General features: G+C 40.5%; 2 protein-coding genes across 2 annotated transcripts in view; both read right to left on the bottom strand.

The window, feature by feature from the left end:
* LOC109486838 (mucin-2-like) overlaps window positions 1-17,384 on the bottom strand; it is a 32,332-nt gene extending 14,948 nt beyond the window's left edge. The window contains exons 1-30 of the mRNA XM_019790741.1: window positions 17,131-17,384; window positions 16,598-16,726; window positions 16,136-16,281; window positions 15,656-15,788; window positions 14,988-15,123; window positions 14,297-14,505; window positions 13,581-13,761; window positions 12,982-13,133; window positions 12,477-12,610; window positions 12,215-12,299; window positions 11,958-12,084; window positions 11,235-11,362; window positions 10,889-11,016; window positions 10,495-10,586; window positions 9,704-9,938; window positions 9,351-9,397; window positions 8,772-8,931; window positions 7,473-7,579; window positions 7,087-7,187; window positions 6,447-6,645; window positions 5,775-5,990; window positions 4,905-5,148; window positions 3,534-3,577; window positions 3,279-3,410; window positions 3,041-3,167; window positions 2,576-2,714; window positions 2,046-2,242; window positions 1,333-1,564; window positions 802-921; window positions 320-476 (exon numbers count right to left, since the gene is read on the bottom strand). Of these exons, the coding sequence (XP_019646300.1) occupies window positions 320-476; window positions 802-921; window positions 1,333-1,564; window positions 2,046-2,242; window positions 2,576-2,714; window positions 3,041-3,167; window positions 3,279-3,410; window positions 3,534-3,577; window positions 4,905-5,148; window positions 5,775-5,990; window positions 6,447-6,645; window positions 7,087-7,187; window positions 7,473-7,579; window positions 8,772-8,931; window positions 9,351-9,397; window positions 9,704-9,938; window positions 10,495-10,586; window positions 10,889-11,016; window positions 11,235-11,362; window positions 11,958-12,084; window positions 12,215-12,299; window positions 12,477-12,610; window positions 12,982-13,133; window positions 13,581-13,761; window positions 14,297-14,505; window positions 14,988-15,123; window positions 15,656-15,788; window positions 16,136-16,281; window positions 16,598-16,726; window positions 17,131-17,316 (4,423 nt within the window). The 5' untranslated portion in view covers window positions 17,317-17,384. The remainder of the gene's footprint in view (window positions 1-319; window positions 477-801; window positions 922-1,332; window positions 1,565-2,045; window positions 2,243-2,575; window positions 2,715-3,040; window positions 3,168-3,278; window positions 3,411-3,533; window positions 3,578-4,904; window positions 5,149-5,774; window positions 5,991-6,446; window positions 6,646-7,086; window positions 7,188-7,472; window positions 7,580-8,771; window positions 8,932-9,350; window positions 9,398-9,703; window positions 9,939-10,494; window positions 10,587-10,888; window positions 11,017-11,234; window positions 11,363-11,957; window positions 12,085-12,214; window positions 12,300-12,476; window positions 12,611-12,981; window positions 13,134-13,580; window positions 13,762-14,296; window positions 14,506-14,987; window positions 15,124-15,655; window positions 15,789-16,135; window positions 16,282-16,597; window positions 16,727-17,130) is intronic.
* Window positions 17,385-17,664: 280 nt separating this feature from the next.
* LOC109486743 (transmembrane cell adhesion receptor mua-3-like) lies at window positions 17,665-24,638 on the bottom strand. The gene is made up of 9 exons (XM_019790629.1): window positions 24,419-24,638; window positions 22,490-22,561; window positions 21,682-21,822; window positions 21,124-21,288; window positions 20,492-20,647; window positions 19,870-20,071; window positions 19,058-19,422; window positions 17,982-18,275; window positions 17,665-17,732 (listed from the first exon to the last, which is right to left on the bottom strand). The coding sequence occupies exons 1-9, from the start codon at window positions 24,489-24,491 to the stop codon at window positions 17,665-17,667; spliced, it is 1,536 nt and encodes a 511-aa protein (XP_019646188.1). The 5' UTR covers window positions 24,492-24,638.
* Window positions 24,639-26,280: the final 1,642 nt, after the last annotated feature.

The following is a 26,280-nucleotide window of genomic DNA, read 5'->3' on the forward strand; positions in this document are numbered from 1 at the left end:
CTCTGGGAAGTGTTTGGGGTTTTCATGAATGTATTGCAACTGGTGTAACACCATCTGAATTCCCTCATATATTGCCCACTTGGTCCCACACAGTCCATGCCGGATCACCTTTAGGTATCATAATAGTCTTTTGATCAATTTAACTGTCAAAATCACCTCCGACCCACCATAGGCCATGCAACCAAAGCTAGCAGCACATGCATAGACACAAACCTATATCAGCTGCCACAGGTGAACAGAAAATGGCTATCAAAACAATCACACTGTGGTATTGTAGCCAATAAATGTCCCCCCAAGTCAAGTTGCATAATGTACTTACGGCAAAAGTCATGTGTCCTCCATCGAACATGTACCCCCTGGAGGTTGCACATATCTCCGTACGCAGCCACAGCTGTACACAGACAGTGGCAGTCTCCTCCCCCATCACAGGCACAGGAGTCAGACACACACGCGTCATAGAAGGGCTGGGGATCAATCTACAATGAAACAACTCTGATGTTATATGGCCATTTCTATTCAATCTATTTATTGGAAAACATGTCGAATAAAGGCAGATTTCCGAAAGACAACAATTTTAGGGATCCGAGTATTAAGACATTAGATGATCACCAAATGTCAAATTATGCAATAAAAAAAGCCATATATATAAACTAATTTTTGATAAAGTCTAGCTAACAAGCCAGAAAATCATTGAATTCATACAACTCAATGAAATCAAAATTCCTGACCACCTATATGACAGCATGTTTAAATTATATAACTTTAATTTTCTCCTACATACATGTGTATGACTAACCACACCTTGTGATGACAAGTTGCAAACACACCATCCAGCAGTACTCGACACTCTCTCCTGGCCCACATCTCACGAGGCTTGTTCTCACATGGGCTGGGTGCAGGCTGTACTGTGTCTGGGCAAGTCTGAAAAATACAGAATTTCCTAAACTTCTGACTGCCCACAATGCCATGAAATAAATTACATGACTGGAGTACTGAGTGCCATTTTTGCCGGTGGGTTCCTCACTGCTAAAGTCAAAGACATAACGTACATGTAAAAGTAGATGCTTGGAAGTGCTTTGCTCAATTTTTACTAACTTAAAACCAACTGGTTTTAATTGTGTCACTATTTCATTTACTTGAAAAAGGTTATATATTTCTCATAGAATATGAAATGTTTTTACTGGTTTCCTCCTCCAAAACTTCTTATTTCCCTATGATACCCAGTCAGTACAGTTGTGCCATAACCTGTAACATGCAATGCATTCGAACCTTTACAGGTCTTTCAAATGGTAGCTATAATTACTATTATATGAAATCTTGTTTACAGCTTACAGTGGAAGTCTTCCAACTGTTCGCAAACAGCTGAACAGATGTCTCTACAACGTTTTCCCGTGTTGTGAAGTCGTTGTTTTGGTTCAGATCATAGTTCCCACAAAGACCGCAGACTTTTCCCCGTTGTTCTGGTGGCAATCGAATGTACAGTCGAGTTCTGCTATCCCACATGACTTGCAAGTCAGTCCCTATGTGAAGAACACTGAAGGCGCCAACTGCTTGTACTCTGAACCTGGATGGACAAAGGGCAAATATGGCATTTTCTTATGATGATGGTCATGATTGTCATGGTCAAAAACAAACAAAAACAAAAACAGAAAGACTTTAACAATCAAAAAGTTGAAAAAAAAATGAATATTCAACTTTTTACTTATCTTTGCCAAATATTTCTATGGATTATCTGTATTATCATCGTATATTGTTGGACAGCAGTTCTCTCAAAATTTAGACAGTACTGGAATCTTATTTGCAATAAAAACTTAGAGCTCAGTCACATTTGTTGTTTGTTCATCTTACGATCATTGTAAACTGCAAGCATTCTTGATAGTTGTGCATCATGTCATACAAAATCCTGATCATAGACATAGATGTCTAATCACAGAAAAAAACTGTCTTTATAGATTCTTGTTAGCAATTGGTTCTGTCACCGATTGCTTTGAAATTCTATGAAATCAAACTTGTACAACAGTCTACAATTGTGGCCATGCCATTACCTGTCAGTTATGTACGGCAGAGATGACACCTCGGCTGAGTCAATGGTTAGAGGCTTGTTTGGTGTCATTTTGATCTCTGTGCCAGACTCCAATCGTATTGTGATGGCCAGGCCACAGGTGGAGGGGCCACTGCTGGAGGCACAGGGGAGCATCTCTGCATGGATGCTGAACGTGCCCTGTCTGTCATTACAGTGGTCCTGTACAAGACAATATGGAACTTGTTAATTAAAAGCTCCCTTTTCACTACACAGGGTGATCGTTTATAATAAGCAACCCCATACAGTGACCAAAATTGAATTTGTGTGATGGACCCTTAATTTTATTAATTGGAAAATGATGCAAGATGTAAAACAATGGTTAAGAAGACAAAAAAACACACAACATGTAAAAAATTGTTCTTATCAATAAAATTTGTTGGGAAATTTGTCAAATATTGCTCAAAATACTGTACTTTGTATTCCACTCTAATTTTGGTATCCATACATAGAAGTTGAAACTCTGCATGGTACATATGCAAAATGAGACGTCACCTGGGCAATGATATGGTTACACTCATCCTGGAACTGGTATCGCCTGCCGTCAAACGTGAGGAAGTGGCCCTCTCCATACACGGCACACGTCTCCATGCAGCGACGCTCTGTACAGCTCCAGGACCCATGGCTGCAGGTACTGTCAGGAAATGACATATTCACACAGTTTAACCAATTAAACACGGTTGTTTTGCAGTGCCTCAGAGGCATGCCTAATAGTATAGTACATGTATGTACTTACATACATATTACATGAAGATCTGTTTTTGGCAACACCTCAGGGGTGAGCCTAATTGTCAGAGATAACAGAGGGCTTGAGGCTAGATGTAGCTGCACAGGATCAGGGCACACAGTGCACACAATTATTTTGAAGCAATTCTTGAAACATTGAAGTGTCATACATTTGTACCAAAAGAACCTAATGCAAACAGCTTCACAAAACTATTCCCAAACCAAAGTCCCTACCATGTGTTACAGTCCACAGAGATGGACTCTCCCGGCTGATGCTCCTGTCCACTGTACCAGCATGGGCAGTCCTGCCGTGGTACACACCTGTCCTGGTGCCTCAGTAGGCCTGGAGCACACACACAGCCTGTACAAGCAGGAGAAAAAAGTTAGGTACTAAGTAGACTACTAGGCTGAATTCTGAAGCTTATTTACAATGGCATAATCAATGAAAGGATCATTTTTGGCATTTACTCACCTGAAATGCAGCTGTTGTCCAGCGGGCAGTCCATTGCTGGGTTGCTGCAAGATGCTTCACATCCCAGCCCAAACTCACCATCTCCAGCGTCGGCACAGTCAAAGTACACAGTCTCATTGAAGCATTCCTTCTCTGAGGATGAGGGTACATATGCACAAGATTTGTACGGTCTTACAAACCATTTTTCAATTTTTCTCAATCAAGTTATTGAGACAAAAAACAGAAATAAAAGGTATGACTTGATGCTGAACTTACCAATTGGTCTCACTTCACAAGACATCACACCATTTTCACAGGAGCTGTTTACAAATAAAAACAGTATGTAATTGGGATCTACATGTACAAACATTGTGGCATCCTTTGCTTTCATTACCTTCGCCAAGAAGGTTATGTTTTCAGAGGCGTTCGTGTGTCTGTGTGTGTGTGTGTGTGTGTGTGAGCACGATAACTCGAGAACGCCTGGATGGATTGTCTTGATATTTAGTAGGTGGGTAGGTCTTGATGAGACGTGGAACTGATTAGATTTTGGGCCACCTAGCGGTTTGTTATGGTACTGCAGCTGAACTTCCGGTTTTGATATCTTGTGATCTAGACATGCTAGGCTGACGAAATTTGGATGGTAGGTAGCTCTTGTGATAGGGAAGAAGTGACGTGAGTTTGGGCCCCCTAGCTGCTTGCTCTGGAACTGCAGGGGTGTTAGTTGAAAACTGTTTAAAGGCGGATAATTCAAGAACCGATTGATGGATCGTCCTGAGTTTTGGCATGTAGGTAGCTGAAGTGATGCATGACATAATAATATTACAATTATGCAAATATTAATGTAATTTGCATAATTAATGAGGAAATTCTATAAATCAGCTGCATTCCATGATAGGACTATTCAAGCTTGTGACATATGTAATTCAGAACGTCAGAAATACAGGAAGATATTGATTATGCAAATGAAGACTTAATTTGCATAATTAGTGAGAAAATGTTATAATTACATATTGGTAATGTCTGGAATTTCATACTTGGGATATTTGAAAGTTATGTGAAGGTGAACATAATTAAACATAACTTATTCAAATAAGGACCTCATTTGCATAATTTATGAGGACATGCTATAATGGCATGCATTGATAAGATAAGACTGTCTTCTGGTATAGAATATGATCAGCAGATATAATTGATGCAATATAGGATCCTATTTGCACAATCAGGGGGATTAATCTATTATTTCTTAGTCATAAAGGCTAACATCATTTGGCGAAGGTATGAGATCGTGGAACTCTAGTTAGTTTTAATTTGCTGGTATCCAACAAAATGTCCGAAGTGATATCCATTCTATGTGACTGGCTCAGTTATTCTAATTAGCACCACTTAGGAAGAATAACTAACAGTAATTTCCCCCCACTAAGGTTTGTTTTAAAGCAAAATACTTGTGCAATTGAACAGTTGAAAGGTCCAATAGTAGTGCAACATGTACACTTGACAATGTTTCAAATATTTGAAGTCTTATTGAAAATACCACTTATTGAGTCTGAATTATGACTGGGATTTATACACATTACACTAAAATCAAGAAGGTTGTATATTTAAGAGAGTTCAAGTATAGAGTACGTATATGTATCAAGAGTTCCTCACCATCTGGAGTATGTATCAGCAAACTCTACTGTAGTTTGTGCCTCGTAAACCTCTCCCTGGTGGAAGCATGGACACTCGCTGGCTAGCACGCAGGACCCATCCTCTGACTGGTACAGTCCTGATGGACAGTTACAGCCAGCCACAGCTGTACAGCTGGAGATAGGTTCTGACAGCTGGCGACAGCTGCTTTCACAGCTGGAGCTGTACTCCTGCCAAACCTGCACTTTTGTGGGACATTCCACAGCTGTACCAATACAAGTGAAGATGTAAAGACACAGCTCATACCAATGTCATGTGTGTATCTTATTATCATGTACATAAAAGTGTGAATTTATTAATTTGAATGAGCTATTTCTGTGGCAAATCGATTGACAGAAACACCTAACCATTAAGGATTTATTCCAATTCAGGTTTCCAGATAGAAGCAAACTTGGCAAAAACAGTTTTTTTTTTGCCCTAATAACAGTACACTTTGATACTGAGCAGCATCCAGACCAGAGTTAGCATGCCATTAGCAGCCTGGCCCAAGAGGCATCACAACCTGTGACTTACAAACTCTTTCCTTGGTGCTGAAAATACGGATGTTCTTAATAAGGACTTTCCTCTCATATCTGTGGGCTTGTAGATCAATCCTGGCTGTCCATTACAACCAACAATAGCATACTAGTTAACAGTGTGGCCAATGAGATATTATCTGTGCATCCAGCAAATGTCTGCATTTCTATGTTTTTATTTTGCCTTTCTGCAGGGCTTTGGGCTTGATCTACAATGTATTCACTCAACAAACTGTATTGGTTTTCAAAATTCAAGAAGGTAAAAAGACTATAACAAAGCTAAGGGTTTTATTTAAACAAGGAAGAATCCATTTACCACAGAGTGTGCCTGGCCGCCAGTCAATAACAACCCCTTTCTGTGCACACTCCCTCGCGTAGTGAGCAACAGATGAACAGAGGAAGGTGGTCGGGTCAGTTCCCTGGCACACGTCATTCTGACAATGGGCGATCTGGTGTGACGGGTCAATCAGGTCATGGCAGGGTGCAAACAGAGGACCCAGCAGGATGCGACATTGTTCTGCAGCAAACTGTGCTGGTGGGGCAAAACAGACAGAAAAACTTTTATACAATCCATGCTACAAAATAAATCAAGCAACTATGTCTCAGTGACCGAGAATGAGTCAAATGAGACAAATGTATCCAGTGTATGAATGAGTATCAGAATTGATATGCAGGTGATGAAATTTTATACTCTTTTTGTTCATTCATATGCAAGAAATACAGTTATTATGTACAATATTTCAAATCTGCATGTACTGCACAATATCATGCAGTGAGACAATTTTTTGTGAGAAAGGCATGAATTTATGTAAATGTGATACAAGTACAGCACTTGAAATCTTTGCACAACAATTTAAAGTCTGATATTTGTACAAATTTGCTGGTGAAAACAATTGCAGAATTAACCCCCCCTCTTGATTTGAATACTGAAATCTGACGTAATAATGACAAAGTTTCACATTCAATGAAGAACATGACTCTCACATACCACGTTGGGTATTGATGGCACAGGGACTCAGCCCTCTCTCTAGCCAGGAATCAGGACATTGGTGTGAGACCTTCCACGATGAGGAGAACTCGGCAGGGCAGCCGACCACGACCCCACTCTGGGTGGTGAAGTCATCACGCTGGTTCCCATTGAACGTCCCACAGAGACCCTTGGTTTTACCGTACAGCTCTGCAGTAACCTAGGACACAGAAGTGAAAATATTACATAATTATATGCATGCTACCAAAGGTCTTGCCAAATTCAATTTCCTGGTTATCGAGCTCAGCTGCTTCATCTTTTTTATGATTTGCAAAAGAAACGTGTATATTTACGTTATATGGGTTCTGAATCAAACTCAAAATGCCCATATTTGGCACCAACAGCTGAAGAAAGTTATTGTCTTCCTAAGTTAACAGTTTATGAATGCAGTGATTTGATTAAATGCTTGAATTATAAGGCGGCAAAGTATGTTGAGTTTGTGGCTGTTTTGGTAGTATTTGGGGCCATTGCTATTGGAATTAATTGATACTTTCTGGTTCTGGACATTTCTAGTTGAGGCATTAGTATCTGTGAAAGATCAGCTTACACGTAGTAAAAAGGACCAAGGTGCAAGACTTAAATATAAGACTGTGGAACATACTGTGGCATAGAGACTTGTCCTGCCATCCCACAGGGCAGTCAGGCCAAAGGTTGTCTTCACTTCCACGTATAGAGATGACGGTTGATAGATGGTGTATTCAGCTGAAAGACAACGTCATGAATTAAAGCTTCTTCAAGATAAGACTTATAGGTTATTCCAGATTCTTGAACATCTCTGAGTTATTGGCAAACTACATGTAGGTGGCAAGCTACTGTAACAGCATTTTTGAAACAAGAAGATCAATTTTTTTCTATCTGTACTGCAAAAACATTTTGTAGAGCAACAGAAGTGAGCTGTGCCCATGAAAAGTTCCAATATTATGAGTTCTATAATAATGACAGACTTGTATAGAAACACAAAACAAAACATTATACAGCACTACATACTTCCATAGTATGGCAGGGTGACTGAGATGTTTCCAACAGAGACAGATCCTGCTTGAAGAAGTCTGATCCTGCCTGCAGTTCCACCATGTATAGATAGGGTAGCAGATCTGTAGAAGTAGGATCACAAGAAGATATACGTACTAGTACATACATTGCATAATTGAATCATGGAAAATGAGTCAAGTGGACCACTTGGTGACACAAATTAGGCCTAGAAAAAAACTGCCAACCCTAGCCTTTTTTCAACTGCTAGCAACAATTAAGTACAATATAAGTACAATAATTATGGCTTTTTCTGATGTTTCTTCTCCTCCTCCTGCCATATCTTTAAATGGATTCAGCTTCTTCATTTTAGGGCCTAAGGTCCTGAAATTTGGTATGGAGGTACAGTGGGCAAATACCCCTAGGCGTTTTTAAATTATTGTGATACAGGCTTTTAGAATGGTTTTATTTGAGTTTTTTGGCTGTGTAATAGCTAATGTATTACTGTGTAAGTGTGCAGTGTTTACCACATTTGGACATGAGTCATCACAATGGCATGCAAGGCATCAACCAATAGGCATGCAGCTTTCCTCTATTCTCCTTGCTGATTGGCTGTTGGGATTTAACTGGCTTAACTTCATTTACACCTGCACAGAGCCATGCCATACTGACAGTATGTCTGTATTCAAGTGTTTTGGTAGGTATTTTAAGCTTTCCTGCTCCAGCATTGGAATGCGGGCTATGAACGCTTCTTTTTATCTTGAAAATCAACAGTTTGCATTATGCAATCCTAACCAATAATGTAGGGAATAGCTATCCAACTGTTGTAGTCTTAGTTGTATGTTACTTCATACTATAGTTATATCAATGTAAAGCATTGTTTTCCCTTGTGTTTCTCATTCTTTCCCTGCCATGTGGTAAAATGTGGTGAACCCATCGCTATATTTGCTCCAAAGCAAATATTGGCCTTTCTAGTTTTTTATCTGACTTTCACATACCTTGAAACATTTTTATGCATTTTCATTTTGCAATTTTTGCAATTTTTAGGTAAAATCAGGTCATATATGTCAGGTCAATAGCTCAAATATTTGTCCCTTACCCATAAGCTAGGGGAGGACTGACATTAGAAACACATTTTTCGTAGGCCTTATCAAATAAGAAACATTCTGCATTCAGCACAGTGACTGTATCTTTTTCTTGTTTATATAAGAACCCACACTTCGATTGTAAAGCTTATGATTTTAGAACTGTATCTTATTACATACATTTACACAATCATGTATATACATGTAACATACAGACACCTTCACAACTGACCTAGTGCAGGCTGTTTTAGGGTCTGTTCCACACTGTTGGTTGTTGGAAATGAGAGTGAACTTGTCAGTCTTCACCAGAACATGCTGACAAGCACTGCCAAACTCATAGTGGTTCCCATCAAATGTACTGTAGTGTAGGTTACCATGGACACTGCAGGTAGCTGAGAAAGGATAAAAGGATTTTTCATCACATTATGTAAAACAGAAATCAGGATTTCAGACTTCGAAAATCCCAGGAGGTATGAAATCCTAAGCTTCCTGAATTTCCCCATGTTGACCTCTAACTTCTGATGGCTCCTGGCCAGATTTTGGACCCTTTGACCTCCTTTCATTCAGCCTGTCAATCTTCCCCATCTACAAATCAGCCACCCAAAATAACACTTATGTACACAGATTTTAAAAAATGGTTAAAGGTACATTGTATGTCTATAATGTGTGAATATCATCAATCATAAAAAGATGAACCTAAAGAAACTCAACAATATTGAAACCTAATGCCTTGTAAAAACTAAATTTCAATAATTCCTGATACCAAACAGGATATGAAATGAATCATGTATCATGTTATATGAAATCTGACCTGGGCAGATGTTTTCAGTACAGATCCACTTCCTGGCCATGCAGGTACTGTGAGAAACATATCAAGGAGAATTCAATCAGATTCATTCCATGCAACTTTCTCTCTGAACATAACAATATTGCCCCTTACACCATAGTTATGTCATGAGTCTGAATGTAATTCTGTCCTCACTAATTGGAGCTGCTAATTGATATGGCAATCTTGTTATTAAAAAAGTTGGATATATTACTGTCTTTTGAGTATCAATTTACTGGCTCAATTACATCTGTATAAAAAAAAGGTCTGTAAGAGTATTGCTTAGATCATCAAGTCATTTTATTACAGAATCTGATAAACAAGACTATTTAACTCACCACACATTGCAGTCCTGGTGTATAGTGTCCCCGGGTCTGTAGTTCCTTCCTTGGTGCACACAGGGGCAGTCCTTCACCCCCACACACTGTGTGCCATTCCACAGGGCCCCAGCTGGACAGTGGCAGCCGTCCACACATCTGTCCTTACAGTCCTCATCAGGCTCAGGGTTCTGACACGTCCCAGGACAGGCCGTGCCACATTCATCATACACCATATCACTGGGGCAGACCTTACCTAACATAAATATAAAATCAAAAATTTAACACCACAGAGAAGTATTTGGAATAGAAATGTAGTTAATATGAATTTCTCATTTATTGTTGTGAATTTCTCTCTGTTTCTGTGTATTTTGACCTCCAATTCAACGTTCCTGTCAGTCTGTGAGAATACATTGTACCGTTTGCCCCTTACTTCCTGTGACTCTACTGTAGTCAAATAATATGAACACACAGGCAAGCAAACAAACTTACCGATAACAAAATTGTATATACATGTAATATATTCATGCATCATACATCTTAATTGCTGTATTCAAAACTCTTCCAAACTAATGTCACTCCTTTAAATCCTATATAATGTTCAAATCATATGTGTACTGCTACATTGGTTAATTGGTTACCAAGTGGTTAAAGTAAAAATGTATCAAAACTGTCTACATTGTGCCTGTCCTTGGTGCTGAATCACATCTCACAGTGGTATTTAAGAAAAAAGATGCCTTGCTCTTTTTGTTGACACCTCTTTCACTTGCACATTTTCTATCACTCCCTAATTATGAAATGAGTCCACGTACCACAAAAATTTGGTTGCCTCCAGTTCAGAGATATCCCATGGGCAGCACAAGCACGTGAGTACTGGGTCAGGGCATCACACATGCAGTCCTTTCTATTGGAGCCGAGGAAGTAACATAGATCAAACTGTCAGGATTATTGTGGTATTGTATATTAAAGCAATCTACGGCCACTATTACTGTAAACAACACTTAATTATATCAAGAAACATGCTGAGAATAGAACAAATTTCTATCAACCCGATTAGCCTTAAAATTAACATGCTTACTAACGTTATACCATTCAGTGTAAATGAAGCCTAGTTGTTTTGCAGATTTCAAAAATCTTTTGGCTATTCCCCATTATTATTTTCTGGAGGTAACTTCTGTATATAGGGGTATAAGATGGACCTCTGACCTGCTGCCATTGCTGCATCTGCACATGTCGAGCTTGCAAGTCTCTATGTACGGGAAGGGATCAACATCCTTATGGCAGGGCTGGAAGGACTCCAGTTGCTTCATAACATCACAAACTTCCTGAATCTCCTAGAAAACATAAAAAAAATTGCAACAAGAACAACTTATAAGTACAAAATTATGAAAATTAGTACAATGGAAGCCACTATAATATCTTGAAATAACTAAAATGAAAACAAAACCTATGTACACAAAGAGGTAAAAAGAAGTCAGAGCTCTTAGTCAGAGTAGTCATATTGAATGATTGTCTGCATTTTTTTCAAAGCACTACAAGGAATTGCACTGACCGCGAGATCTTCTGTTGTCAGTGTGTCACAAGCACCAACATTTTCGAATGGCACATCTGGACAGGTCTCATCCACCTCTGTCATCTTCCAGCTATTCCCAAAAGCTATGGGGCTGGACATAGTAACCCCTGCAAAATAAAAAATCAAATAGACTTTAGGCCACACCAATTTAATTTGTTGGTTCTCGGATTCGCCTCTTCATTTTTTTCTGATTTGCAAAAAAAAAAATTGATTCTGGTCCTGAATCAACTGAAAAATGCTCATGTTTTGCCCCCAACAGTTGAGGAAAGTCCTTTTCTTCCTAGTTGTTACAGTTTTCCCATCTATCATTGCAGTGGTTTGATTAAAAGTTCAAAATTCAATGTTTAAATTTTAACCCAGCCTTTTGTGTTGACTTCATGGCTCATTCCGTAGCATTTAAGCCTATAATAGGATGCCTAGACCTGTTTTTATTTTTATTTTTTTTTCGCCCTGTCGCTTCATATTTTTTCTGGAAAAATCTGAGAACCAACAAATTAAATTGGTGTGGCCTTAGTATGCTAGAAAACCCTTACTAAAACCTTGGATTTCTGACGATGAACCTGGTAATTTCAATGGAAACACAAAGACTTTAGGCAGCTGTTACAATAATTTTATACAGTATATATATATATAATATAAAAATGTAACATAAAAATGCCATTATTTGTGAAAAAAAAGAACCTGTGTCCATAGAAAACCAACCTGATCGCAGTGTGAAATCATCATCAGGGTTTCTATTTGAGTTTCCACATAACCCACACATCTGTCCCTGTAGTGAGGGGTCCAGGTAGGCGTACACACTGGAGTAGCCATCCCAATAAACAACAGCCTGCAAAAACAAGTGGCAGACAGGTTGTAGAGCAACATCTACTCTCATCATAATTCTGTCAGCTAGGTCACATATATCTGCCACCCTGCAAACTGCATTTAAAGAGGTCTTCAATACAATGATACAGTACCTTTCTTTCTGGATGGATCGCTACTCGAACGTAATCTCCGACTCTCTCAACCATCAGACCTCTAGCTACAAATGGTAGAGACAATCTGGAGGCAAACAGTACAAATATGATGTTATATTATGCATGAATATGCAAAATAGATATTTACTTTGAATTTTGTTACCAGGTATTCTTGTTATCTCATTGTAACTGATTCTGAGAATTCCTGTATCATATCTCAAATGGCAAAGTTACTTTTAGAAAAACAATAATTAGTACTCACGTCTGGTTGCCCATGGTGACCACATGGTCCTGCTGTAATGTCAGGTCAGAGGTCAAGGAAGGCATGTAGAGGTGCACTTCATGTCTGCATGGTGCATCATGGGTAACACAGTCCATGTCACTTCGGAACAGCAGCTGTGGCAAAGATAAGATAAACAAGAAGTTATCAGCAACTCTATGTATGGAAAATTAAAAAAATATACACTGTAAGCTTACGACTTACACTGTTTCAGCCCAGTTATTTTCACATTGCTTTCAACATTACTTTTAATAGACTGAAATGTTAATCTAAAATAAACCTTGATTTTTCATGTCCAAAAAAGCCCAATTATTAACTGAATGGCTCCAAAGGCATGATTAGCATAATGAAATATTAAATTTGGCATTTTTCCTGAAAACCCCATGCCTTCTTTGCATTATTGTTCCAAAATAGAAATAGGAATTTCAAAGTGACATACATAACTACATTATGCACATACATACAACTGTATGGCATGACATCTCACCTGAAACAACTCTGCCTTACAGTCTCCAGTCAGAAGGTACTGGCAGGTGCCGGGGAAGTCAAACAGGTTCCCATCATAGGTCTGATAGTGGGACTGACCAAAGGCTGCACAGTAATTTTGCACAGCACTGACCGTCAGGACAGGAGTTTTATCTGTAAAACACATTCAAGAAATCAGAGATTTCAAACCTTGGGTTATTTGACTAGTCATGCAGGTGGCATACACTGTTCAGCTGTCTTCTTGTTGACTATAGCCCTGTTCAGATGAAAGCACTGGAAACGCATTGGATTCAGATTCCACCGAAGACCTCTGACATTGATATGACATCACCTAGCATCTTTTCATCAAACAGCAATGATTATAGTTTAGCTGAATCATGCTTAGGCACAATTCCAAAGAAATGTGTGGTATGCAGACCAGATGTGAGGTGTGCTGTTTTATTTATAATACCCAAATTGCCCTTCCACCGCTTTTGTCTGAACAGGGCCTTTCACAGCCTGCTTCAAATTCCTATGAAATTGTAGAATGACCTACCACAAATGTGACTGTGCTGTAATATATATATATATAACACATGTGCAGAAGCTTATCCTCCCTACCATCTAAACAGCCTGGGCAGTGACACCCCAGCACTCCGTCCATCAGGGTCCATGTGTTTGGTGATTGGCAGCGGACAGTCAGGCAGACTTGCTCTGCGCCCTGGTCTCCACGGCGACACTCGCACTCTCTCGTCTCCCCGATGTCTCCACGGGTCCGGATCTCTCCCCACCTGTCTCCTATCTTAGGAGAGAAGATGTGACAACATATTAATCAATATCATGTTGATAACATACAGTCAAAACTGCCCAAGAAGACCACTCAGGGGACCCATTAAGTCTGGTCTATGTGGACAGGTGTTTACTATAGGCAGGATTCTTAATTCCTGTATCTAAAGGACAACCAGAAAGTGGCCCTCATGTAAAGGTGGTTAGTTGTACAGGTTTTACTGTAGTGGCTTTTCAAAATGATGCAAACAAACATCTTGGGTGTTGATGTTGACATTTTTGGTCAGTCATTTACACAAACAAGAAATTCAAATCCATACAATGTACATTCTCTTCTTGCTGAATATTTGCATCACAAGACTTGTACACCTAAAGCACATCCAGCTATTACATACAAGTGAAAGGAAGTGCAAAAAGAGCAAGGCAATATTTTTAATAATCTCACTGTGAAGTTGGATTCAGCACCAAGGACATGGACTATGTGGATAGTTTGGGAATAGTTTTAATGCTATAACCAACAAACAAGCTTCAACCTAAACATTTTTAATCACCTCATAGTACCGCCCATCAGACAGTAAGCACCCACAGTCTTGGGGCAGCACACACGTCTCCCCACTGAGCACATATCCCTCCTTACACTGACAGCCTTCCAGGCACCTCTCCCCGGCACAGTCTGCAGGGTTGTTGTCACGGCATGTTGCCTGACAGGGACTCACACAGGTACTGTAGGTACTGTTTTCTGGACATTTCATAAGGGAGTCTGAAACATGAGATACATGTGCTATGAGTGTCAAAGTACGAAGAAGACATATATTACAAGAGGTCAGAGATTTCAAACCTCCAGAATTTACTTAGTACTAAAGAGATGGTCTGTCGATGGGCCTAGTAAGGCATAAACTTTGATGTTGACGAACCCAAACTGCCAAACTTCCATGTTTGGAGCCAGCTTCCTACCAACTTGATCTTAAAGTCAATCTGCAGTTGCATAAAATACCTATGAGCACAATTTCACAAACATACCCAAGACAATATTCATCCATACCTGGGTACTAATTATCAAGTATTATCAAGTTTGATAATCTAAACATTTATCCAACATATTTAATTTAGCATTAGCAGATTTTTCTGCTTTCTCACCAAAGAACATTCCATGACTTTCACATGAATTCTGCTGACAAGATGCTGTTCAGCCATTTTTTATGAAAGCTGCTCTAAATGACCATGACCTTTGTGTCTACTCACCACACCCTGTTGCACTTCTCCAGTCAATAACAACACCATGTTCTGCACAGTCCTCCGCAAAGGTGGCAAAGCTGTCACACCGATGCTCCTCACTTTCATCTTCACACATGTCAATTATGCAGTTCTGAGTGTACATCTGTCAGGTATGGAAATTATAATTTTTAATTTTGGCAACTTCAAATGTTAGCTAACAACAAGCAGTTTTCTAAATGTTGTTGCTTGTAACTAATATAATATGCTATTTACACAATAGACTGATCAACATTCAAGATCAAGAGGTATCCCCAAAAAAGGAAAAAAAAGTACAATGTAAAAGATTGCCTGGCTTATTCTTCTCTGTAGGATTGCTCTAATCAATATACATTCACAAATGTAGCAGCAAATTGTTGGCGAATGAAACAAGTCACACATGGGGTTGGTGGAAAGAACATTTCAGTGCAGCAATTCTACCTCTTTCTATCAGGGAGCTCATATCAACTAGATGCAGGAAAGGTCATACTGCTTTTTCAACAGCCTAACAAGTCTGGACTGGACCATATTTTCCAACAACCCATGCATTCATTCCAACTTTTTTTGGAGGTAGATTCCAAAACATGTATATGCTAGAGGACTGATATTAAAGGACCTGGAGGACAATCGTATGTGAACTCTGTGTTCAAGAAAACTACCTGAGCATCCAAAAGTAAGTGGCAGGCTGAGAACTCCAAGTCAGGGTCTAGCAGAGCGTTGCACTTGTCCTTCACACGTCGCTCGATGCTGGCAGGACAGTTGAACACATACTCATCCTCCATCTCTCTACACCTGAACACAGAACACACGATTCTCAGTGACATCATGTCTGAGACACCTGATACTATAACCTGCATCAACATTTATCTGCTAAGGTTAGTCATACCGGTATATTTGCCACTTTGTGTGTTTGAGAGCTGAGACTCTAGCACAGTCCCTGGGGTATGCAGAGTTTAGATCTGCAGCAGAGCAATACAACATTGGAGAGGGTGGCAGATATATGTAACCTGGCAGAATCATGTCTCAGTAGACGCAAGAAGGATCTATCTCCTTGGTAGATGACATGAGCAGGACATGATATAGGAAAATCCTTAATTTAAATCCACAAAGCTCAAAAATTTGAATGTTGACAAACATACTCTGAATCAGTGTTCCAGCTGTTGCCCATGTCTGCGGAGCTGACTGCCGGTGTGCCATCAGCTTTCATCAGGTCATTACTCTTGTCCATGTTAAAGTCTTGGCACATCCCCACAAGTTTCCCCATGTAGGGGGGAGGTGCATACACCTATGGACACACAAGACAGTAATAAACTCCATGTTTGGACAAATCAACCTATGTCCTGAGAATTTCGCCTTAAATGCTTGAGGTCAGAACGAAAATTGTTCGTAGCATAGGGGTGCAAAAATAAGCCAAGAATAACCATCAGTGCACAATCGGACCCCAATCAGACGATAAAAGGTACAATCATGTACTATTACCTTACATATTACAAACTGAGAGAGAGTGAACACATGGGGTACAAATAAGATACAACCTTTCCAATGTTAAGAATGGTAAAATAAAGTATACATTTAAGAAATGTAATTGGACACTGTCGCACCTCTACCATGTTCAGTCCATTGAAAGCCACTCGGACACCAAAGTCCATGACGACCACCACCTGCCGACCGTGGAGGTGGATGGTGAAACCCGCTCCCATGTACGGCAACCTGGTAAACACCCCATCAACCTGGGAAGGTGGATATCATGATCAAGGAGGAATATGGACTGGTATCATAAAAAATGCAAATAAGATATAAAAGTACAAATAAGCTATTCCCTACTACATGAATCACTTACAGTTGTGATTGTATTCACTGAGCTGTGAATTAAAAGCATGGTAACCATTGCGTTCCCTCCAAATATGAATTCTGGTCCTTAAAGTCTTATGTTTCCAGCAATGTATATACAATGTAGAATATTTTTACTCTTGTCACACAAAAAGTACACCATGCAGAAGAAGAACCAGGAAGCATGGTTCAAACTTTGACAATTTTAATACTTAAAGTGAACATTCTATCATACATTTTAGTGAGTGATCTGATATACAATTTAATAGTTTTGTACAGTATAGTAAGTAACATAATGTCTCACCAAGACCCTCCTCCCCTTCTGTAGTGTGATGCGATGACCACTGACATCAACATACACTTCTGCCGTGTATGACACATGGAAGTTGTTCCTCCGATGCTCGTTTTTGACCTCCACATTGAATGGCTTCAGGTTATCGTTGCTCGCTGTACTTTGATACTTGGACAGTGTGTAGGTACAGATGCCCATGAAATCGTAGTTCTGCCCATCGAAGGTTTGGTAGTGAGGATCACCATAGGCCCGGCAGTATGCACCTCGAGCCACTGATTAAAACATTAAGTGCATAAAGAAAAATACAGACCAATTAGGAGATAACCTTACAAATTCATTGTCGTCAAGTCACTTTCTTCAGCCTCTCCTACCACACCAGCAGGACACTGAAATCAGTTAAGTATCAGTCCTTTTATTACCTCTTCTTGCTTTAATGCAATAAATAAGAAGTGTTTAGACAAAATACAACATTTCAATCCTGCATATAACTGTGAGTATAACACATTCCCATTTTGCACATGCACATTCCCATTTTGTTCTAAATCTTTAAAATCTTTCATGCAGACATTGCTTGAGCTCACCTGGTGGCAATGTGGGTGTGACCTTGTTCATGGCTGAAAATAGAAGAAGAAAATTTGATACTTTATCATCACAATTATAATAAATTAGTCAATAACATTATACTCACTCTCTCATTCCAGGGCATTTGATAATGAGTACACTCAATACAAAAACTGTCAGCCACAGATTTCTTCATATTATAATTTGACTAATAAATATACATGTAACGCGTTATATGAAAAAATTCAAAATAGCTCATAGTCATTAACAAGAATAAAGACTAACTGGAAAACTCAACTTACCAACAATCTGGTAGACTTGGTTTGACCAGGGTCCTCCTTTCCCATCATATCCACAGGACAGTGACCGGCCATACTTCCAGTATGTGTCCTGTGCTGTTTTGGAAGAGAAACACTGTCCTCCATTCTGAACGGCAAACACCGTAAAACCACGGCTCAGGGCAACCTGGTAGCACTTGTGAACGGCATTCGGACGTTTGTGGTAGTTGAATGTGTCCAGTAAAGTGTCCGTCCCTTCCAAAGTATCGATGGCACGGTCCTCGGTGTCTATCCAGCAGCCAAGACTTTTGTATGGTCCTGCCAGTGAAACAAGCAAACAAATTTAAACACACTCACTCACACTCACTCACTCACTCATAGTGGTCAATAAACACATTATACAGTGTAGGGTCCTGAGCAACAAGAAACTGCAAGATTGCATCAATTTGAATTTAATATTATTTTTATGGCTATTTTTTATGCCTATATGTTACCCACAAAAATTGCATAGCCGATGACAAAACCATGATGGTAACATGAAAGACAATCAAAAAACAGTTAAATGTTGGCAGTCCCATATAGCACGTCGGCAGAACGTACTGCACCTGCGCGAAACCCGTAATGTATTGTACATAGCACTTCGGCAGAATGTCTCATATAAGGTCGTATTTGCTCATATAAGGTTAGCATTTTGACAGTAGTTTCCAAATGTTGTGTCAGAAAAGATATCCTCTGCAACAGTGAAAATTCTGATGCAACGTTGACCAAAAATCCAACTAAAAACGCGAAAATCCAGGGTTCTGCGCAGGCGCAGTACGTTCTGCCGACGTGCTAGTCCCAGTACTATTGTTATAGCTCCATAGATTTGAACAAATATTCACAAGTAACATGATATCTAACATATCAGTCTACAACTTCAAAAAACACATCATCATTATGATATTATGTCTACCAATCATTCCAAACCTGCTTCAACTGAGTTGTTCTGACCCCTTTGTCCATCGCTCCTTACTGAACATGTCAGAACATATTGAGTGGATTAAGGGTATATCAGAACATACATGTAGGTTAGGAGTGTAACCAAATTGAATGTAACCCACCTTCACACACTGTCTCCTGAAGCTCTTGTGCAATGGCGGCAAGTGATGAATAGTCGGAGACATGTAGAACTCGACTCGAATCCCCCGCAATGTGTTCTAACGTCCTGTCATTCACGCCGTCGCCGACCCCCACTGCATAGAGAGTGATTCCGCTCTGTGCGGCGCGGCGGGCTGGGTCCACCACGTCGTCGTACGACTCTCCATCCGTGATGACAATCAACACGTCCCGGACATCTTCACGGTCACCGTTGGTGGGTATGAATTTCCTCCGACGAACGAAATCAATGGCTTTCCCAGTGTTGGTGCTCCCCCTCTTGTAAGGAATTCTCTCAATGGCCGAGAGTACATGTGATCTGTCAGAGTAACTGTAAAGATGCGTGTAAACTAGGAAGTTAATAACTTATTATTTCAGTTTCATGGCATGGTCAGAGCCGTTGTAGGCCATGGTATGATTTTGATGTCGATGAATTTTTGAGCAGGCTGTGACAGACCCCGACACTGACATTGATCTTTAATAGACAGCCTTTTCAGTAGCAAGCTGAATTTTATGATAATTATACAACATGCATGACTACTATCCTAAAATGACATTTAATTTTTAGTTTGTGCTTAAGGACATAGGTGGTTATGTCAACTTTCTCAATTAATCAATCAACTGCAATTCTACCCACTTCTCCATGCATGATTTTGAAGTTACAAGGCTCCTAGTACAAGTATGTGACGGTATTCTATCAAGAAAATTTACATTATACAAATTAGCATAGTGAAAACGTGTAGTCACATTGAAGACAAGGTATGTCACTCTGCTTTACCTGTTCAATTCGAATTCAGTGTTGGGAAGCGTGGCGTACTGCACCACTCCAACCCGCGTGTGGGTGGGGGAGATGTCAAATGTGTTGACGATCTGGGAGGTAAAGTCCTTCAGCTTTTGAAAGTTGGTTCGTCCAATGCTACCCGACCCATCCAGCAGGAAGACCAGGTCCACTTTCAACTTTTGGGTCTTACAGGACGGTTCTGCAAGAGTTAAATGTCGACCCATCATTCAGGACAAAGCAGTTTGGTCACCTCAACATATATTTCATGAGGGCTGTACATTTGTACCTGAAAGAACTGTTAAGACCAAACAAATTTGTGTAGTAGTAGACTGAATATAGTTGCTGTAGGTAGTCAACAAAATCAAAAAGCTTTAATATGGAAACAAATTTAATAATTCTTTGTATGCAGGATTCTGCAGATGCTGAAAGAGGCTGTCAAAAGTCAGTACAGTTTGGAACAGATAGTGTTGTGGGTTGGTTCCCTGTTTTCACTATATATATAATTGCAGTTTTCTCAGTGGTGGTAAACATCATGGCAAAGATATGAGATCCGGGAACTCTATTCTACCATGTGTTTGTTGCAACATTTAATGTTTTGGACTAAATGCAGAAGTCATACCTTTACAGACTCTTCCATCCCCAATGTATCCTGGCAGACATTCGCAGCGGTACTTGGTGGGACTCAGGGGGACACACTTGGCCTGTCCCTCAGGGGCACAATCAGCACGGTCACATGGGTCAGCTTGGGGCCGGGCAGCACCAGGGGGGTGTAGGGCTGAGGGTAGAGGCAGAGAATGATGCAATACTGAGTTACTGTTACTTCCAGATACAGAATATTGTTTTGAGTGGCCGAGCTGTCAGCTTGTGTGTCTGTTTTTGTTTGGACAAAGTAGGTTGATAGCATGTGGGTGGAGGAAGATTGACCGGCAGAATAAGTGGTTAAAGGTCAGGCACAGGAAATGGGGTGAGCTTGGGAGTAAGTTGAAAGCATGTAGGTGACAGAATCACACGAGGTAAGAAGGCCAGACTCAAATGGCCATGGGGTGAGCTTGAAGGTATCAAAAGCCCTAAATACTCCCATAAGTCTGAAATCTCTGATGTCTTGTTATACATGTAATTGATGAGTACGTATGGCTGACCAAGATGCAACTTTCTGATATTTCACAAACCACACATATACATGTAATCAAAACCTTTGCATTATACTGTATTCATATCATCTGAAGCTCTGTTACATAAAAACATCTTAACCTTCACAAACGCTGCCATCTCCGTTGACATCCTTGAATCCTGGTAGACAGTGGCAGCTGTATTGTGTGTCACTGATGGCCTTACAGAAGCCCTGACCAGGAGGGGCACAGGTGGCCTGATCACAGGGGTCTGCTGGAGGCTGCCAGGAACCCGGAGGGTGGAGGGCTGGGGGAGGAAGAGGCAGGGATGTTCCAGTTGTAAATGATCTTGACATGGTTCAAACATGGTGACATGGTGATCCAGACTGGTCAGGGGGTAGGAAAAGCAGTCAGACTGCTTGCGATTTTACCACATTCTGCCTTAGGATGTACTAGTAACTACATGTAGGAAATGTTGTACTGTTTATTTCACCGCCTGACCAGACTGCACCAGCTTTTTCCGCAGTGCAGACAGGTCCATGTTTTCCAGCAACCCACTTTCATCTTCTCTCTAGCTCTGCTACCTAAACCGTTAAATAACCCCGCAAGCAAACAAGAATTGGGAGCCAATTTTTAAAGAGCTACTTCAGTGTGCTAAAGGCTAAATTTTTCTTCTAAAGAAAGGGATTGTGAGGACAACCTTCACAAACGCTGCCATCTCCGTTGACATCCTTGAATCCTGGTAGACAATGACAGCTGTATTGTGTGTCACTGATGGCCTTACAGAAGCCCTGACCAGGAGGGGCACAGGTGGCCTGATCACAGGGGTCAGGTGATGTTGCTGTAAGGAGGGAGGGGATCAGAGACACTGAGCCACAGGTGCCAGATATTAGGGCAATCAAAACAATATTCACAAGTTGAAAATATTGAACCTGCTTAATTTCTAAGGAAAGTAAAGTTATAAATGACATAGAAAGTATAATATTTCCAGTTTTTCCCATTTCAGACCTTCTCACAGTACATCCTGTTGATGGGGGTGAAAAATACACCTTACTGAAAACAAATATTTACTTGATTCATTGACGGGGGTTAAACTATTGTATCTTTTAGTAATATTTCCTGTCTGCACAGCTTATATCCTCAACACTTACTCGTACATTTGTAGAGGTGCCAAATATAGAGGCACATTCAAGCAAAACATTGGCAGCTTTTACCTTCGAAGCAGCTGGAAACAAGAGCATTGCTTCACAATGGGACTGTCAATCATATTTTGAATAATCTCTGATCGCCGCCAACATGATACAGGAAGTCAGCTTGCATTGTTTGAATGCTGATATTTAAGATCTGTGAGGTCAACAGCAAACACTGAAGGTTCGCCTGCGATATTAACAAGTCAAAAATGTTCTCGTGTTTCATCCAGATTAAATTGTTTGGATTGTATGGAATGAATGAGAATGAAAATAACAAAACAATGTAGTACATTACAATGTAGTTAACTTCAACCTGACCTTGTGATGCTCGCCTTGTTCGCTTCACGACGGACGTGTCATCGTTTCTGTTCACAGCTATTCCACGGCATACTAGAAGTACAAAATTAATACACAAAGTGTTGGAGGTATGTACTTTACGTTGTAACAGTACCAGATTCCTAGTATTATGTCGATTCTAAAGCAAATATACAAAAGTAACGCTCTCCGCATTGGTGTCCCAATTCCAGCAATCAGCGGGCGAAATTGCGTCAGAACTGGAATTATCGTGCTGAAAAAAGTTCAGTGCTGAAAAAAGTTCAGCACTGGAAATCCAGTTGAATGGCTCTGTTCCAGAGCTGAAGCTCCCTCAGCACAGGAATTCCAGTGCTAAATGTCGTCTCAACACTCGGTCTCCAGAATTCCTTTCCGCACTGGTGTTCCAGAGCTGAACTCCTCTCAGCACTCGGTCTCCAGAGCTGAAAGCGCGGCAGAGCCAGTTCAAATGTCGCTACTGGAACCGAGTGCTCAAAACGGTTTGTTTCTGAGCTTTGTTCATCGCCAAGCCCATATCTCTGCATCAGGCGCGGTCAAATACGTCGCCAGATCGTCGTGCGATCGCTAACTGGAGATATTGTGCATGTGTCCTGCAAAAGTTTGTCCTGCTAACATCCATAGATAATGTTTGAAAATATATGATTGATTAGAATTTATGAATTTGGCTGAAACTATGAAATCGTGGCAAACCATCGATGCCTAAACGGGGTAATTTGCTGTATTATGTATGTGCGAGAAAAGTACGATGAAAGAACCACTTGCTACCATTTAAGGCAAACATCCGCTTACATTCCCTTTCCACGTGTTGCTAGAGGCTGCAACCGAGCTTAGCCGTTGACGAGCGACAGATCGCTCAACGAACTTAACTCAGAGAAAACGACTTTTGTCAAAACGTTTGTTTTGTGGACTTTTCCATCATACTCTTACGTTGTGCATAATATTATATTTTATACAAGGTTTACACAAATCCAGTTTTGGTCGCTCAATGGTAGTTCAGCGATCGGCATCTAGTGGCAAGGGGGCGTTACGGCCTTCCCGTCAGTACGTCTATCTTGCTAACGAGACTAGGAAACTACGGACAAGTAACAAAGAACGGATGTCCTGTTCGTCTCGTAAGGATTTAGCCTCTACCAGGCTTCGGGAGGTGGCTGAAAAAAAGTAGAAATCGGCCAATTGCAAATAGAAAGATAACATGTCAGGGGAGTTGGTCCGAAAACTGTACTCTCTAGCGGACCAACTCCCCTGGCATGTTATCTCTCTATTTGGCCAATTTCTACTCTTTCCAGCCGCCTCCCGAAGCCTGGTAGAGGCTAGTACTGATTAGGTCTGCCCCCTGACAAGTGCCCTTGCCAGTATTCATATTTGTTCAATGACATTTATTTGAGAAAAAGACGGAATGTGTCATGGAGTTGGCTTTTCACCACATAAATTACACAACAAAATGTTGATTAAAATATATCGTCTTGCTATATGGCCAACCAAGGTACCTAACGTGTTCTTGGGAGCATCCTGAAGAATTATCATGACGTATGAATGATCATGATACAATCAACTCAACTCAACTCAACTCAACTTAACTCAACTCAACTCAACTTAGCATGTAACAGACATTCAACAAAATGCACCCGTTTTCACTTTTCGGTCGTAACAACGTCATATACTGATGATATAGGTTCAAAATCCATTCGCTAATAAAACAAATCTAAATAGAAATCGAGGTCATATTTGATGTCGTAGGATCTTCAAGCGTGTTGGGACAGTAATAAGATCTAACAACTGCCGATAAGTTGCGATGAGGCTCTACTATAGTTTTCCCCCGTAACTGCTAAATTTTGCAGGGAACATGCACGACTATCCCAAGAATGTCCCCAATTTGCCTATACGATCGCACAACGCATATGATCAGGCCCTTACCTGTTAGTATGGTTGCAAGAAGGAATGCTTTGTGAGTGAACTGGTCCCTTCTGTTCAACTTCAAGTGCATCATGTCAGCTTCAGTCCAAACGTCTTCTGGACTCCAGAACTACGCCCCGGCACGCTTCAACACAAGCTGCACACGGGTAGCTACTGACGACTACCTGTTCTCTGCCTGCCTATATAATTGTATGCAAATCTGAAAGTTGGCAGTACACCAGCTAGATGGCGGGGGCGTTATTTGGCTGATAACAGAAGTTTACAAATAAAACTAAATGTCAACTGTCATTTAAACATGACTTTGACGATAGCTACAAGATCGCAGAGCGATTTCTTGGTACACGTGGAAACACTGGAAAGTCATATCCTTTGTGAGTGGAAGTTGTGCGTGTGTGATATTTGTGATAAAGAATTGACGTCCTCAGTGTTTGGAGATTGCCGAGCCTGTCCGGAAGGTCCTGCCGCCGGGACGTCTGCAGTACCACCCACAGTGTGCGCATGATCAACACGGTACGGACGGATGCAGAGAGCTGCCTCTCTCAGCAAAGTTTAGGACTGCTACGAACGTTTTGTTATAGATTTCTTGGACGTTTCGTCGGACTTGCTATTTTGACGGCCTTTTCTTTCGATATCCTGGCCTAACTGAAAGAGCGAGAACCCATTAAAATGGAAAGCCCGACAAAACACCTAAAAAAGCTACATTTTGAAAAAGTCGGAAAACACGCCTAACCTATACTTTTGAGTAGAAAGAGTCAATTTGGAATAATGCACTCTCAGTCTTTGAAAAAAATGATTTTCTGACACTAATGTAAAGTTTGATTCATAGTTGTGTGTGCAATTGTGATTTTTTAAAGTATGTGTTAATGTCTTCCTGCATTCACGCCTGAGCCCGCAAACGCTAATATTACGAAATCAAGCCGCATCAGCTGAATGACGTCATGATAACAAACTGTGCGTAAAGTTGATACAGACCAACGACAAGCATCCTTCACAACGCGCAAATATTGGGGAAACTACCAAAAACAATCCTAGCATTTTTCTCCCACATAGTTTAATGTATCGTTACTACAAAAATAGAATTGTCAAGTAAGTCCAATCTGTCTAAAAAGTTTTTTTTCGTGAATTTATCAACGAATAGGCTTACAGCTCTTGACAGAGGATGTACTTGGAGGACCTTAGAGACCGTCGCGCATATTAAATCCTTGAGGATTTTGTATCTTCTACTTGTTACTTGTCCGTTAGCGCTTTTAGAACTCCTGGCAGAAATTTACAGTTGACCTTCAAAGAAAAGTAGGTCAACATCGTGGCGCTAATGACATGAAATATTACTAGCACCCCTTATCTCATCTACTCAGACGGCTGATCCAGCTTCCGCAAAGGAAGGCTTTCCGTGCCTGACAAGTCTTACCATTTCCACATCAAGTAGCGCTTTCCTTCCAAGTGTTTATGCGGTGGTGCTCGAATCTGAGTCACCTTGCGTGAGCCCCATGTTTTTCTTTCAAATCGTGTATCCGTTAGAGTATCTTACTTCGTCTTGGACCACGTGGGCCTGGGAACATATTTAAAAAAGTTACGTTGTAAAAAGTTAAGTTTCAAACTAAAGGCATCGTTGGGATAGTTGTGCATGCCGTGTCCTGCTAGATCCATTGGCCTTGTTAATTAGGAAAACACTGCCTTCGATCCTTGTTGGTGGTTGCTTCGGTCACAGTCGGCACGAAATTCAAATTCTACGGCATCAAAATCGTACGACGAATGTGACCGCACCATTACATGACACTGGACTCCTCCATAGGTCATTTCTGATGAATATTGTCAGTTGACTGCTATTTAGTTAAAACCCGATGACAGTCGTTTGAATGTGC

The sequence above is a fragment of the Branchiostoma belcheri genome, unplaced genomic scaffold (assembly GCF_001625305.1).
Source record: "Branchiostoma belcheri isolate BF01 breed outbred unplaced genomic scaffold, Haploidv18h27 scaffold83, whole genome shotgun sequence".
In the NCBI taxonomy this organism is placed as follows: Eukaryota; Metazoa; Chordata; class Leptocardii; order Amphioxiformes; family Branchiostomatidae; genus Branchiostoma; species Branchiostoma belcheri.

Coding starts and splice junctions, on each gene's coding strand:
- LOC109486743 (XM_019790629.1), bottom strand. CDS start 24,491: ATGATGCACTTGAAGTTGAACAGAAGGGACCAGTTCACTCACAAAGCA. Junction 21,823..22,489: donor AACAAGGCGAGCATCACAAG/GTCAGGTTGAAG, acceptor CCCTCCTTACAG/CAACATCACCTGACCCCTGT. Junction 20,648..21,123: donor AGATGGCAGCGTTTGTGAAG/GTTAAGATGTTT, acceptor CTCTACCCTCAG/CCCTACACCCCCCTGGTGCT.